The 14404-nt window shown below is 35.0% G+C and overlaps 1 protein-coding gene across 3 annotated transcripts in view; it reads right to left on the bottom strand.

Annotated features, from left to right (window-relative positions):
* The window catches only part of Start1 (Steroidogenic acute regulatory protein-like), a 135240-nt gene that overhangs the window by 720 nt on the left and 120116 nt on the right, over positions 1 to 14404 (bottom strand). For 2 of the 3 annotated variants that reach the window (XM_068362001.1, XM_068361999.1), the window contains one exon: positions 1622 to 13693. In XM_068362001.1, the coding sequence (XP_068218102.1) occupies positions 13474 to 13693 (220 nt within the window). In that variant the 3' untranslated portion in view covers positions 1622 to 13473. Of the gene's footprint in view, positions 1 to 1621; positions 13694 to 14404 lie in introns of those variants that run through there. The other variant, XM_068362000.1, reaches the window with a different exon arrangement.

Here is a 14404-nt window from a genome sequence, read left to right as displayed (position 1 = left end):
ATGATTAAAAACAAATGTTAACATTTCAGAGAAATTTTCATTCAAGGCTATAAAAGAAGAGAAGGAACGAATTTGCCATCTGTCTATCTTGCTCTCATTTTATCAGCGTAATGTAAAATGTGTTCACGTCGATTTTAACACTGAAATTGCACCATACACTTGAAAACTTAAAGCTTTTGTCTATTGCAAATGTTTACTTATATCTACTGAGAGAGAGTAAAAAGGTAATCACTCAAGTTAATCAAAAGATAAAACATTTAAAGCAATAAAAATATTTAATCTAAAGCAATAATTTCTCCATGGTGAAACAAATGGCATACGTTTTCTGGAAATGACTTTAAATGATCAATAAAATTCCTTTCCAAATACGAAAGAAAATTTTTTGCAAATCTGTGACTTATTTTACAATTCTATTAAAAATAACTTTGTTATATCAGTTTAGACAATATAGTACACTCTTGCAATGTCATTCAACTTGAGCTAGTTCAACCAGTACAAATATAACTAAATCTTAACTCTACACCTACAGTTAATTCCTTTAGATGACAGGATACACTACAAAAAATAGCTGAACAATTTATACTGTACAATATTAGTACAGTATACTGAATATTGGAATATGAAAAATGCTTGCTAAATGAGGTGGGGTCATTAATAACAGGAATAGAGGCAGTATAGATATCAACCTTAATCCAACGAAACCATTCTGCTATCAATTCACTTTCAATAATTTTAATCAATTAATATTCTAAGTGCTAAAAACTTGTTCCCTTAAAATAACCACAAAATTATAAAAATTTACTATCCAAATATAATTCATACTCTACTTTCACGGGGGGGGGGGGGGGTGTTAGGGAAAATGCCCCATGCCTACAAAACAATGGAATTTTTAAACAAATTAAGTCAAAGGCCATAACTAAATATATAAAAAAGAAGTTTTTGACTATCCTCATTTCTATTACTTCAAATGGCCCCAACTGCTAGGCGACCACAACTACATAGCTGACAAAAATTTAGGCCACGACTGCATTGATCAAAAGTGTTATTGTGGTCTCCTTTATTTCAGCATTGTACATTCTGTCAGGCTGGGAGGAACGTAGAGAGGAAAGGTACCCTTTTTTTTTTTTTTTTTTTTTTTTCATTTGTTTGATGTCGGCTACCCCCCAAAATTAAGGGAAGTGCCTTGGTATATGTATGTACATTCTACAAACAGAAACCAAGTAGATACTCAGAAATTCTACAAGCAATTAGACAAAAGAAAATACTAGGTAGCTAAGAGCAATGATGCACAAGATGGTAATCAACACTAACCAGTTATAGATTAATTTTAATCTTAATGCAGCCTGCTCAAATACAAGTAGAGAAAAAGTACTGTAACTCTCCACAGCATCTACAGATAATTCCTTTTGTATAAAAAAATAACTTTACCCAGTACAGCAGTAAACTGGTAGGCATAATGTAGATTCATTTACATAAGACTGCAGTAGAGTGTATCTATTTTACAAGGGAAAACTGGCATTGGATTGACATAACTTTCAGGGTTAAAAAATAAAAACAGGTTTTCAGTATTTTAACTCAAGCTGAACACACTGCTTACATGTACTATATCTTTTCACTTAAAAAAAAACAACTAAATTAGGACTTTTGAAACCTCCTGACTTCAATCTTATATGTATCGCTATGTAATGACTTAACTCTAAATAAATACCCATGAAAAAGTCTATTCTACATTTCAAATAAACTTCAAATTCTTCTAATAACATCCAAAACACTACATGATATATCACAGAAGAATCATACATATCCAAATCTATGTTGTTTCCACTATCATGAATGTATTAAAATAAAATATTTTAAAACTTAGCTCTTTTAGCAAGACCAAATAAGGCATCTGATAAGACTCATAATACTGTCACAACTTCACATTATAAAATTAAAGCAAATCAACCAAGATTTTACCTAATCCAATATTTCAATGAGATTACAGCCTGGATCAAATAAACTTATTTAAGTAGTATGAAATACTTGCATACAAAATTCACTATTTGGATACAATTCTGATATCATGAATATGATGAGAAAAGCTCTGATAAACAGCCTATACAGTATACCACCGCCCCCCCCAAAAAAAAGAAAAAATATAAACAAAAAAAGTAAGCACTAAAAATTGTGATGGCTTTTGTAAAATACCTGTAATTCCATAATCAGACAAAGAAAAACTTAAAAAAAAGGTGTGTTGGTGAAGGAAACCCCTATTTTTGAGTAGGTTCTGTGGAGTCTCCTAGGACTTTCTTGTAAAAGGCTAGAACAGGGAATCCTATACAACATAAATACCAAAGAAATATTGTTCCCTTGCTTTAAGGTCAGTGTATACATACTGACTCAGTATGTATACGGGAGACCCATGGGTTCAGGCTCTATTGAACACGTCGCAGAACCTCCAGTGCTGAAGTTCGTCTGGTGACCAATAACACGACATTACCGAGAACCAATTCTAATACTGGAGATAATAATAACAATAATAACTGGGTGCTTATCTTCGCCCAGCCATCATCTTTATATTTGAAGTAAGATCCATATTTCCACCTTCCTTACACAAGACTAAGGTGGAGATTGGGTTTTGGAGAATATACAACACTTACCCAAAATTAAGTTCTTAATTGGTCCAAACCCCTTTTTTAAGGGGTTAACATGGTGTGTGGTCTCCAAAGACTATTATTAGGGCAATGCTACAAAATACTTGCCTTCCGAAAAGGTAAATCATCTACAACCAAACAAAAATCCAATTCATATGTGTATGGGCTAGAAGAAAGATTCAGGTTTGTACAGCTAGGATAATTATGAATATTTCTTCAAAAATTTATTTGTTCTTACACATATATACCCCTTTGTCCTTAAAATAAGGAGAGACACTGCTTGGTACGTTGAGTCCCTCTTGAACCGAACAGGTTGGGTCTTTAGCTTCCTTGGAAATGTCAGTCTCCCTGCTCCTATACGGGAGTAAAGGAGACGACTCCAGCAACCTCCTGTTCATGAAGGAGAAATCAGTCAGAAATAAGATACCAGGTGTATAATGATCAATGTGTTAGTATAAATTACACTATCTATCCCCTCATTAGAGAGGATGGTGGAGATACTTCTTTAGAAATAAAGAATGGAGCTTAAAATTATAATTTCCTAGCATTAAGTCAGATCCAGCATATAACGTTTTAACCGCTTCGATTCCAAGAGAGAGAACAGAAAGAGAAGAACCAGTCATTCCAGACTTACATGTTACCATTGACAAAATGCTATCTGTCCCAAGTGGGAACTGGGTTAGCTACGCAACTACTCGAGTGGCCACCACAGGACCAAGCATTAAAGTTGTCTGGGGACTTATGGGTACACTCCCATTGTTAAAAGGGCGTGATGGTTTCTTTAAAAGGCTTAGGTGGGGCATATACCTCTGACTTAGTGAGCTCTAGTCCTAGCAGGTACCTTGACACTCTCTACAGTCGAGGCATACGCAAGGATGTAGAGATCACTCTGACCCTACAACTTCCCCCTGGCAACTGAGTGTCTGGTAAAACATTCCTCTTTCCTGCAATGTAACTTTTTGACAACTCTACAGCGTGAAACATCACCCAGATGTTCATCTTCTTCATCAGCTTGCAGAGAGGGTGTTAGACCATACCCCGTTACTGTTGATGTAAGCAAAATGGTAGTCTTTATCTCTTTCATCTTGGAATATTTGCAGTTCTCAAAGGGCTGCTTGCATTTCCAGGACGTTGATTTGCAGTTGTATTTCTTCTCTTGATCAAACACCTGAGACGACAAGGTAGTTCAGTCATGCATCCCACCCCTTCTTCGATGTATCTGAGAACAGATTTATGTTCTAAAGTGGAAGTCCATGGACTCCTTCGGTGAGGTTTTCCGTGTTCAGCCACCAGGTAAGATCCCCCTGAGCTCAGGAAGGAATGGGGGATCCTTGGCAGCTGACCAGTGATCTTTTAAACACCCCTCAAGAGATCTTTGATTTGGAACAAGTTTCTTCAGTGAGGAAAGGTGGCTGACAAGACTGCAGGACTTCCTTCTCTTATAGAAACAGTCATGCAACCTCCTAAAGCGTGCTGATGCGATCGTCAGACGGAAAGATACTAACTGCTGCCGTGCCTATCAGCAAGCCCAAGTACTTTAAACTCTACTTGTGTATGAGATTTGACTTCTCCCAGTTTATCAAAACCCCGTTTGTGACAAAATGTGAGAATCCGATCTTGATTCTGTAACACCTGCTTCACTGAAGAGGCCAGGATCAGCCAATCGTCGAGATACATCAACAGATGTAACTGAGTGAACACGTGAAGCCGTACACAGTCCGAAGCACAGTCTTAAACTTGTACACCATACCGTAAAGGGAGAAGCAAAAGTACATTTGAGAGGACTGATGCATGATACACATCCTTCAGGTCCATCAAAAACATGTATTTGTTTTTGATGGAACACAACTCAGATCATACTGTTTCCATCATGAATTTTATTTTACTTGTCCAACAATCTTGTTCAAAGGAAAGAGTGAGGTTGATGATTGTTCTCCAGCCTCCATTGAATTCTCCATCAAGAAGAGCTGACTGTAGATGCCTGGAGACTAGTCTCGAATGACGTTAATCGTATTCTTCTCCAATCTCCCTCCTCCTCTTTCCGCAAGGCCAGGGCTTTCTGCGATGTTGGAGGATCGGAAGAAAATTCTAAACATCAATAGAAGAGGCAATCCCCCGATAACTACTCCTCTGTCACCAAATCCAGAAAACTCAGGTCAGGAATTGCCATCTACACAGGTTTTTCCTGAACTCAGAAACTGTTGGGTACCCAGGCTGGGATGAGGAGGGACCAGACAAAATGTGACAACTCCCAGGAGTGGTAAAGCCTTGGACAGGATCACCATAAAGGGAGAAAATCGATGCCTCAACTAACTCATCAAGAACCGGTGTCCACAGGGGATGCAAGCTTACAGAATCCACGAGGAACCGCAACCTGCCTAGTAGAAACCTAGGTCAGAGTAGACTTAGCAAACTGGCCAAAGACAGGGTGAAGTACCAAAGGTTGCTGCTCAGGGAAGACTGGAGTTTCATCTGAGGACCCTTGGAGTAAGACTGCTGGCTCTTCAGGATAGAAACCATCCTCTGGCCCCTGACCTACTATCTGGGGGCCTGGCTCACCACGACCTCTCTACCAAAACATACTGCCAAGTCAAACACAGTACTGCTGGGCAGATGAGATCTCTGAGTTCCTTAAAGGCAAATACAAAGAGAAACCAGAAATCTTGGAAAATCCTGTTACCCACATTGAAAGAAAAAAATATACATTTCTCCTAAGCCTACCTCTGATGGATCCTTATCATAAGCAAAATGAACCCAATGCAAGCACCTAGGGCTATTTACAGGGTCCTAAGCTCTATCCCAAGATGCACAGTAGTTGCTTTGATAGTGATACCAATAGTGAGACCACTTAGGGTTGGCCAGGCTATTGCATCCATCTTTAATATAGAATTCAATTTTGAAAACATTAATTCATTAGTACCCAAAGAGGACCCCTCCTTCCACCCACCAAGGGACCTTACTAGCACTCTAGTCTTATATATACGAAAGAGAAACTATTAACAAACCATACAAAACTACGATGATTAGTTTTTCTAAACACTCCCAAACCATCACAAAAGATGGAGCTTAAAAACTCCATTCAATGACAACCACACCTCTTCAAAACTTAGAAAGGATTATAATTGATATGACATTGAGGTAAAACCTCATACAAATTTTAGAGGCAATACGATACAAAAACTTGAAACCTCCATGCTGTCATGAGAGCTAGGGGTGATCAGCTTCCGAAGCCATAGCCAAAATAATCACATAAACATTTTCAAACAAAACACTGATAGCAATCTTGAACAGCAAAATAACCCCTTTATTATATTAGCAATACAGTATAAACAACTCATAACTTGATTACTATTACTAAACTGTAGATGTAGAAACTTTGCAATTCACAATGCTCAGGTTTGTAGGCACTACCTTATGCCAAGATTGAATTTAGGATGATGGCGAGGCATAAACAAGTGGCAAAGTAGTACTGTCTCCAGGTATTGGTTCTTGGTAATGACATGTTATTGATTTCGGATGAATATTACCATTTGAGGTGCTGTGACAGTTTTAAGAGAGCCTGTGTAGGAAATATAACACTCCATACTGTTAAGGTGCTCAAATAACAGATGTGAAGATTTCATTTGCCTACTATTTTAAGATGGATAATACTATATCTATACAATATGTAATAATAATTGATATATATTTTGTATGTTTTGTATTCTTTAATATTTTATATTTTGGGGTGCTGTAATGAACGTTGCCATTTTCTCTTCTCAGTTCCTGCTCAGTTCACTTCGTGCTCTCAGCAAGTTTACTTCTTTCCTGTGAAATCTCAAGATGGGTTTGACATTTTTGAAGTGCAGATTGTTGTCTATGTTAGTGTTTTTCACATTTTAAGTTGTTAATCCCTAGAAGTGATTCATGTTTTCATTGGCAGAGTGCGAGGGTTCTCTGAAGAAATTGTTTATTGAATTAAGTGTGTTCTGGAAGTACCAGGTAAGGATGCCATGCTTATTTTTTACAGAATTACTTATTCTTGTGTGATTTAAGTAATCATTGGGATCTTTTTATATGTTAACTTTCTGCAATCATCATATTCATTTATTGATGTTTATATTAAGATATTTTGTTTCCTTATTCATTTCAGTTCAAATGTAATACACCATCTGACAAGTTCTATATGAACAACACAATAAAGAAAAGCTTAGATGGTGGTATCAATTAGAACCCCTGAAATAAAATGCACCCTATAGCTAGAACCCATGGGGTCTCCCATCTACACACTAATTTCACGCATTCCATTTTGTAATACTGGCCAGAGCAAGGGAGACAATAATTTTTTTGGTAATCTATATTGTATTGGACTCTTTCTTCTAGCCTTTTACAGGAAAGTCCTGTGAGATTGAACAGCCTATCAATCCCCAAAAATATGCTTTGAAGTAGACCAATGTGATATACGAGGTACAGTACTGTACAGTACTATATACAGCACATAAAATATGAAAGTGAGAAGTGAAGCAGCCATAATGTTACTCGGAAAAATAGGGATTGCACTTTTTATCCAGTAAAATCAATCTCAGGTGAACATTTCACTTGAAAATCCATCTGTTCATTAAAACTATGTACATATGAAATATCACATGATACAGCTCCTTTAATTAATTGTATGTAACATGCAGCAAGAAATAACTAAAGTCCAACACATCATATCTAAGCTACATTATATCACTCAATGAAAAATCTGCTAACAAACAAAAATAAGGAAAACAGTGGACAGGAGTTTTATGACATGGCAGCAACACCTGAAAGACTTAATTTTCTTAACCCTTTTACCCACAAAAGGACGTACTGGTACGTTTCACAAAAGCCATCCCTTTACCCCCATGGACGTACCAGTACGTCCTTGCAAAAAAATGCTATAAAATTTTTTTTTTTTCTTCATATTTTTGATAATTTTTTGAGAAAATTCAGGCATTTTCCAAGAGAATGAGACCAACCTGACCTCTCTATGACAAGAATTAAGCCTGTTAGAGCAACTTAAAAAAAATATATTGCAAAATGTGCTAGGAAAAAAATAACCCCCTGGGGGTTAAGGGTTGGAAATTTCCAAATAGCCTGGGGGTAAAAGGGTTGTAAGGAACTTTTAAAATGCCTGAAATGCTCCAAGGAGCCACAATTACTTCAGACACTGCAGAAAAATTCAAAGCCATTAGAACAAGCACAAGGAGTCAATCGTACCAAATGATAATAAGATAAGGGTAAGAATCAACGTGCTTGTTATCTGGCCATGGACACTGATCATTCACTCAACTGGATGCATTCTCTACCAAGAGAAGGAAATCTTTCTAAAAGATAAATTTGTCAATATTAGAGAATGATTAGCAATGTAGAACCTAGTATTATTGAGAAGATAAGCAAATAATGACAAAAGATACATAAACATACAAAAAAAAGTAAAATAAAAATACAAAAAAATATCGTTTGTTCACAGCTAACATGACTGATTTCTAAAAGCCCTCAATGACATGCACTATCTGCATTAACAAACAAATCTTTCATATCAGACACACAGATTAAAAATACAGTAACCTTTTCAAGATGCAGATGGTACAAGAATGGACAGTGTAAATCCTTGGTTATAAGGACTCTAAATGTCAACTTTACTATTTCATTCTACTCACAACAATCTTGTTAAAAGAATGACCTTTCAAGGTATTGGTTTAAAAAGAAATAAAAAACCAGAAAGCCTTTCTTAAAGTACTGTGAAATGTCTTTCCGAAATCCATACAATGCATTTTCAAGATAAAAAATTAAACTTCACTGCCTTCAATCTAAGAATCATAACAAAGTCTTTATTGTCAAAAGTACACTTTTAAATCTAACATAAGATTCCATTGCCTTCCTCAGGCTCAAATGTCAGACACATTAGGGTGTTAATTTACATACTAAAAATGTGGCTACCAAATACCTAAAACACACTAACCCAAGCTAAATTATGGTAAATTACAAATCCACAAACAATCGGTGTCTTTTATGAAAATGAAAACTCCAATTCATGGAACAATAAGGTACATCTTGAAATGAATAAGTTTGAAACATTTTAACTAAATATATTGACCCTTCACTGGAATTGTTAAAAAAAAAATGGTGTTCTTAACATGCATAACATGTTGCATTAAGTTTAACAAATAAAAGATTTCATGTAATTGGTACACTTGAAAATGCGTATTAAATGTCTATAATGACTGCTGTCTTATAAATTTTACATTACTTGATTTGACAAAATTACATACACTTTACAATTCTGTTCCCCTTAATATCCTTGGACTGATACACTAAACTCTTTGTTTAGTTCACATTTCAGCTAATGTCTTTCAATTGTTTATCACTAACTTCATGTTGCTGAAAATATCCTTATGAAAATCCCATTTTGATTAAGTCATAAATAAACTTCTTCACTTTCCTGAATCCTACATTGGTCAGGATTGTGCATTATCACCCCTCCACAACAGAATGATTATTTTCAACTGAGATTTTCTTCCAGGATGCAAACTACATTATAACCATATTAGAAAAATCTTCAATTTTTTTTTTAAATCACAAAATCCTCCACGTTGATGAAATCACAGCAGCAATCAATGGGTTAGGTGAGGCTAAGATCTTAAAATGGCATATCTTTGGCCCATAGCTGTCCTCTTCTGTTGTTTAGGTTTCATTCTTCCCCTTGGTCTCTTCCTAACTAGCTGTGAAACTTCTTCAACTTCAATCTTCTCTGTGAAATATGACCCGATAGTTTTGTCTAACATTATATTAATCAAATTTAATGTAAGGGATTTCAGGCTTAGTGCACCAGTCATAATGCAGACCTTTCTGCTCTACACTTATCAAGAAGAACTAGTGAACACATACCCTTACTTTTATTGGTCCAATTAGATGTAATTTAATACCCAAGGCCCTATTATCCCAATTTGCAGATTCACTACACTGACAAGCTTCAATATATTCAAGAACAACTGACTTGGAAAACAAATAAAATCCATGATCAATTCACAACAGAATCCTGAAATATAGGGTGTTATCAAGGCCATCAGAAACTGCTATCAAATAAGTAATAGTACTATTTGATCTGGAAATCAGGAACGACATGACCTAGGACAGCTGTCAAATCTCCAGACCTTTAAAGGTTGAAGATAACAGGTTCAATACGGATTCAAAACATCCAATTTAAACTAAAAACCATAATCCAAGCTAAGTTTGACTCTCTTATCTGTCTGTCACATTTCTTCAAAAGGGAACAGTCTGCAAATGTCTTTTATTAGAAATTATTTTTAATGGATATTTCCAACGCTTCTGCAATTAACAAAATAATAAAGGGTAATGAGTTTTAAATAGTGGCCAGAAATACTTTGACAACTATGATTTGGAGGAATCAGAATATAAACCCCACTGTTGACCTCTTATGTTATGAATAGTCTGATGCATTTAAATAATGTAATTTGGTCAAACTGTTCTTCAATAATAACTATAACTTGAAGTGAATGTGAATTCTTTTTAAATAGCATAAAACAAGATTACATAAGATATCTCTTTAAGATGGGATGCTCATATTTAAGGGACTGTTCTGATTAATTAGAGGCTCAAGTTCATTATTCATGATAATTCAGCTTAGAGCATTCTATCTATTAAGTTAAATCTAGTCCAGAAACTTTTGTTTCCAGGTGAACATCAGTTCATAGCTTTCCAAATGTGCAGCTTATAACTTTGAAGTAAAAATATGAATGATTTCTGGGATGGATGCGTCTTAATCATGAGAATTGTTATTGTTCTTGAATTAATGACTGTAGTTATCTTCATAAACATTTAATATTACTTGTGCTTTTCTTCTTAAGGAGATTAGATGTGAAATTATTTTCTTCAACTCTCGTCCTGAACTCTACGTCAGGTGGAATTACATACAAATATGTAAACTTATTTTGAAACTGTCAGTTGTCGATGTCATTCAAGTATCATTTGACTAAGCAACTCAAATTTTCAACTGCAATTAGTTCCTAAATACAGTGACATCAAATCTATCCTCCATTTAGCATCTAACAGGGAGCAAATGAAGCAACAAAAGAAATAAAAGAATAAATATTCAGCTAGGTATTGATCCTAGATGATTTGGTGGAGAGTTCAAGTACCTATAACAATGTTCTATTCTTTGGTGTTCAAGAGAGAGAAATTTAAAAACTGCTAAAATTGCTGTAATAGAATAATAAATAAAAAAACTTTTTTATTTAAAATGTTACAAAGTCCATGACAATATCGATAAACAAAGAATGCTGACCTAAAAAATAAAAGCTAATAAACATTCAATAAATCAAAACCAGCAGTAAAATGGTAAACTGGAATAATTTCAAAACAAACTCCATAGTGACACATTACATAAAGTGTTGTACTGTACTTATGTGTTTATTCTTTCCTGTTTGTTCTGTACTTATACAGTTCAATGCTTAATATGGGAATTTTCTAAATTTTACTTTTCTAAATATTACCTAATAAATTTGAAGCAAACAAATCTAGATGTACAAAACATTTCAATAAACATAACTCTACATGAACAAAATATAATTGTGACAACTGACCAATTGTTTCCAAGTAGATAGGGCAATGTAAAAGCTAATCACTAAGTCCAGACATTCTTAAAAATAACACAAGGAGTAGCCTAGTTTAATAAAACTATTGGCATTGAAAAAACAAGCAGCAGTTGGTGAAATAAAATTGCCCATCTACAGAACAGATACAGCAGTGCATTTGAAGTTGTATACAGGTAAAAATGACGGGGAAGGATACCTTCCTTCTAAATATATCAGAACACCACAGATTATCAACCACTTCCAATCAATATATCCTTAATCAGAGAGCATAAATGAGCTTTAAAAATAGCCAAATGTTTAAATATTACTTAAAACATCATATAGAACTCCTTCCACGAAAATTTGGAGATTTTCTCTCTTTTACGTGAACTTAAGCTTTTTGGCTAATTTGCACTAATAAACCTCTACTAAGAGCCAAAGGGGGCTTTCCCTATTACACTATGTAATAGTCACTCTTCTCCCGTTAGTCATTACAGATTAATCTTTGCTAAAGAGTATTATAGGGATATTTACATTTTGCTTTGACCACTCTAAAAAGTAAATAAAACATAATAATCATTAAGAAAAAAGTAATGATTCATCTGAGGCAAGAGTATACAAAATTTGTGACATGAAATCTACCTCAAACTGCTCTAAAGTGACATGACATCAGATTTGATTCCCAGCAACGTGGTTTCCACAATGATTGCTAAAGTTTTACCGGTGAAGTGATTTACCAATATGGCTCTATCCTAATGAAGAATACACTTGAAGAAGAATGCCTAACGACAAGATTTTCCTCAACTTTAACAATCCACAGATTAAAATATCTTGAATACCATAAAGAGCAGAATCAAAAAGATTCTGAAAAGTATAACAGACCAAACTTTGCTGCTTATGGTTAGATGATAAGGCAACTAGTTACCCAACCATAAAAAAAAGCTTTCTTCAAATTAAACTAAATGTCTTTACAAGAGAGGATCTACCACAGAAATTCATAAAATAAATTCGAACTAATAAAAATGTCTTTAAAGTTTCTAGACTAAAACGGGAGAATAAGGTTACAACCTTCAGCTGGCACCAATGATTTTCAAATAGGCACTGACTTTTCAATTCACAAACCTACAGAATACCCATACATACTAAAAATTGAAACACTGATTGAAAGAGATAGAAACTGATTAACTGATCCACAAACATTGAAATACTCATAGGAAGAAATCAACAGATCAACGAAGCACACCATTGACAAGACAATAGAAAAGTCGGTAAAAAAAATGCCACCATACTTCTACGGTAGCAATGGGAATGTAAATACAGATTATTTACATATCAAATACAATATAAAAGGAAAGTAGGAATAAAAGGGATAATCACAGCTCTGTCACAGAGGCCCTCAGTGAAATCATGCTTCAACTCTACACTAATCGCACTGAAGAAAGCCACTGCATTTACATGAAATTAATAAAAAAAGAATTGTCTTTACTCCTAAGGTTTTGTCACACAGGCACATTCTCTGGCATTTTATTATATCTTTCTGCCATAATTTATGCACAACTCAGTATCGATGGAAAAACGCGAGTTGCTCATATTTGTCTTATTCCTGACAAAAATTAGTATCTTTGTGCTGGAATAATAGCCTGTCCAATACATTCTGAAATGATGACAAGACGGAACCAACTTCTGTTATAGATTTAAAATAGTCAGTTTTGGCATTAGACGATGCATACAGAATGTACAATAGAGTCTTTTTGAGTTGAATCTATGTAAAGATATAACAAATGAATTGATAAGAGATAGGTGTTTATAAAATAATCTTAATTGCATATTTTTTGCTTAAAAGGTAGAGCATTTAACTGCTACCAGAATTAGGAAAACGATCCGCTTAATAGCGAAAAGCAGTTTTACTTGGTAGCACATCACAAGCCAAAAAAAATAATCTCAGTCCGTGTGACACTATCTTTGAAGGTGGACTTTCAACCTTCAAGCTATTATGATTAAGATATTTTCAATTTCAGCAGTACTTGCTGAAAATTCTAATAATTAAGTAGTACTATGAAAGCTATTCTGACTCTTACGATATGACAAAGTTAGACTCAACTGATATAAAAATGATTGCCTATCAAACATCTTTAGTTCTTTCTCCCCATGTACCAAAGCAGAGATTCGCATGTATATTATTTCCAGTGGAATAACAAGACAGTAAAGCTCTCACCTTACATAACGACTGGTTCACACTACCTAAAACCACACTTTTCTGAAGATTTTCCCTTGATCACAGGAGCATGATTTCTTACGCAGTTAATAAAATCCACCATAGCGTGAGTCAGTGCTTGGTCAATGACATACTGAGGAATCCAGCCTTTCAGGTCAGTGTCTAGAAGCCACTGGAAGGAGCATTTCTTTGTCGTTCCGTCTACTGGCCGGAATACCCAACACCCAGGTCCATTTTCACCCCTAGAGTAAGATTAGAAACAAATCTTCACCACTTTGGCCCATACATTTTTGGTTACATATATATAAAAAATAATAAAATTACAGTATGCTGGTACTTATGTACTGGCAATAAAATTATCACAAATTTGTATTTTACCTAAATATATAATTTTGAGTACTTTAATATGAGTATGATTTTGGCAAAGTTGGCAATAGTCATTTAAACTTTAAAAAGAGGAGATTGTAGTTGTTGGCGGATGGAGAGTAGGCCCCAACTCTCCTGCCAGGCAGTGCAACAAAAAGTTTATAACCTCAACGTGGGACTTATAAGGTGTGAGAGAGAGAGAGAGAGAGAGAGAGAGAGAGAGAGAGAGAGAGAGAGAGAGAGAGAGAGAGAGAGTCTGTGTGTGTGTGTTACAAGGATTTTGGATGTCTCAGACTTTAAAATTTGTGATTTATTCCTACACAAACACAAACTACTGTCTTTGATAGGAGACTTATCCTTAGGAGAAAGGAAGTCCTTATAACTGGCTAGTTTACTAACCAGGGAATTATCAAGGCAATTTCATCCTGTATAAGGAGAAAAAGTGAGGACTTCTGTCAACCTCCAATTGATCAGGTGATGGTAGGTGGTCATAGAAGAACCCATATCCATATTGATAAGATGTCTAATTGTACAATTACTTGGGAGAAATGGATTTGTATACAATCCATCCACCTACACAAATACAA

This window comes from Palaemon carinicauda, chromosome 38, assembly GCF_036898095.1.
Source record: "Palaemon carinicauda isolate YSFRI2023 chromosome 38, ASM3689809v2, whole genome shotgun sequence".
NCBI lineage: Eukaryota > Metazoa > Arthropoda > Malacostraca > Decapoda > Palaemonidae > Palaemon > Palaemon carinicauda.
The sequence above is the reverse complement of the archived record's forward strand: the minus strand, read 5'-3'. Positions and strand labels throughout refer to the sequence as shown.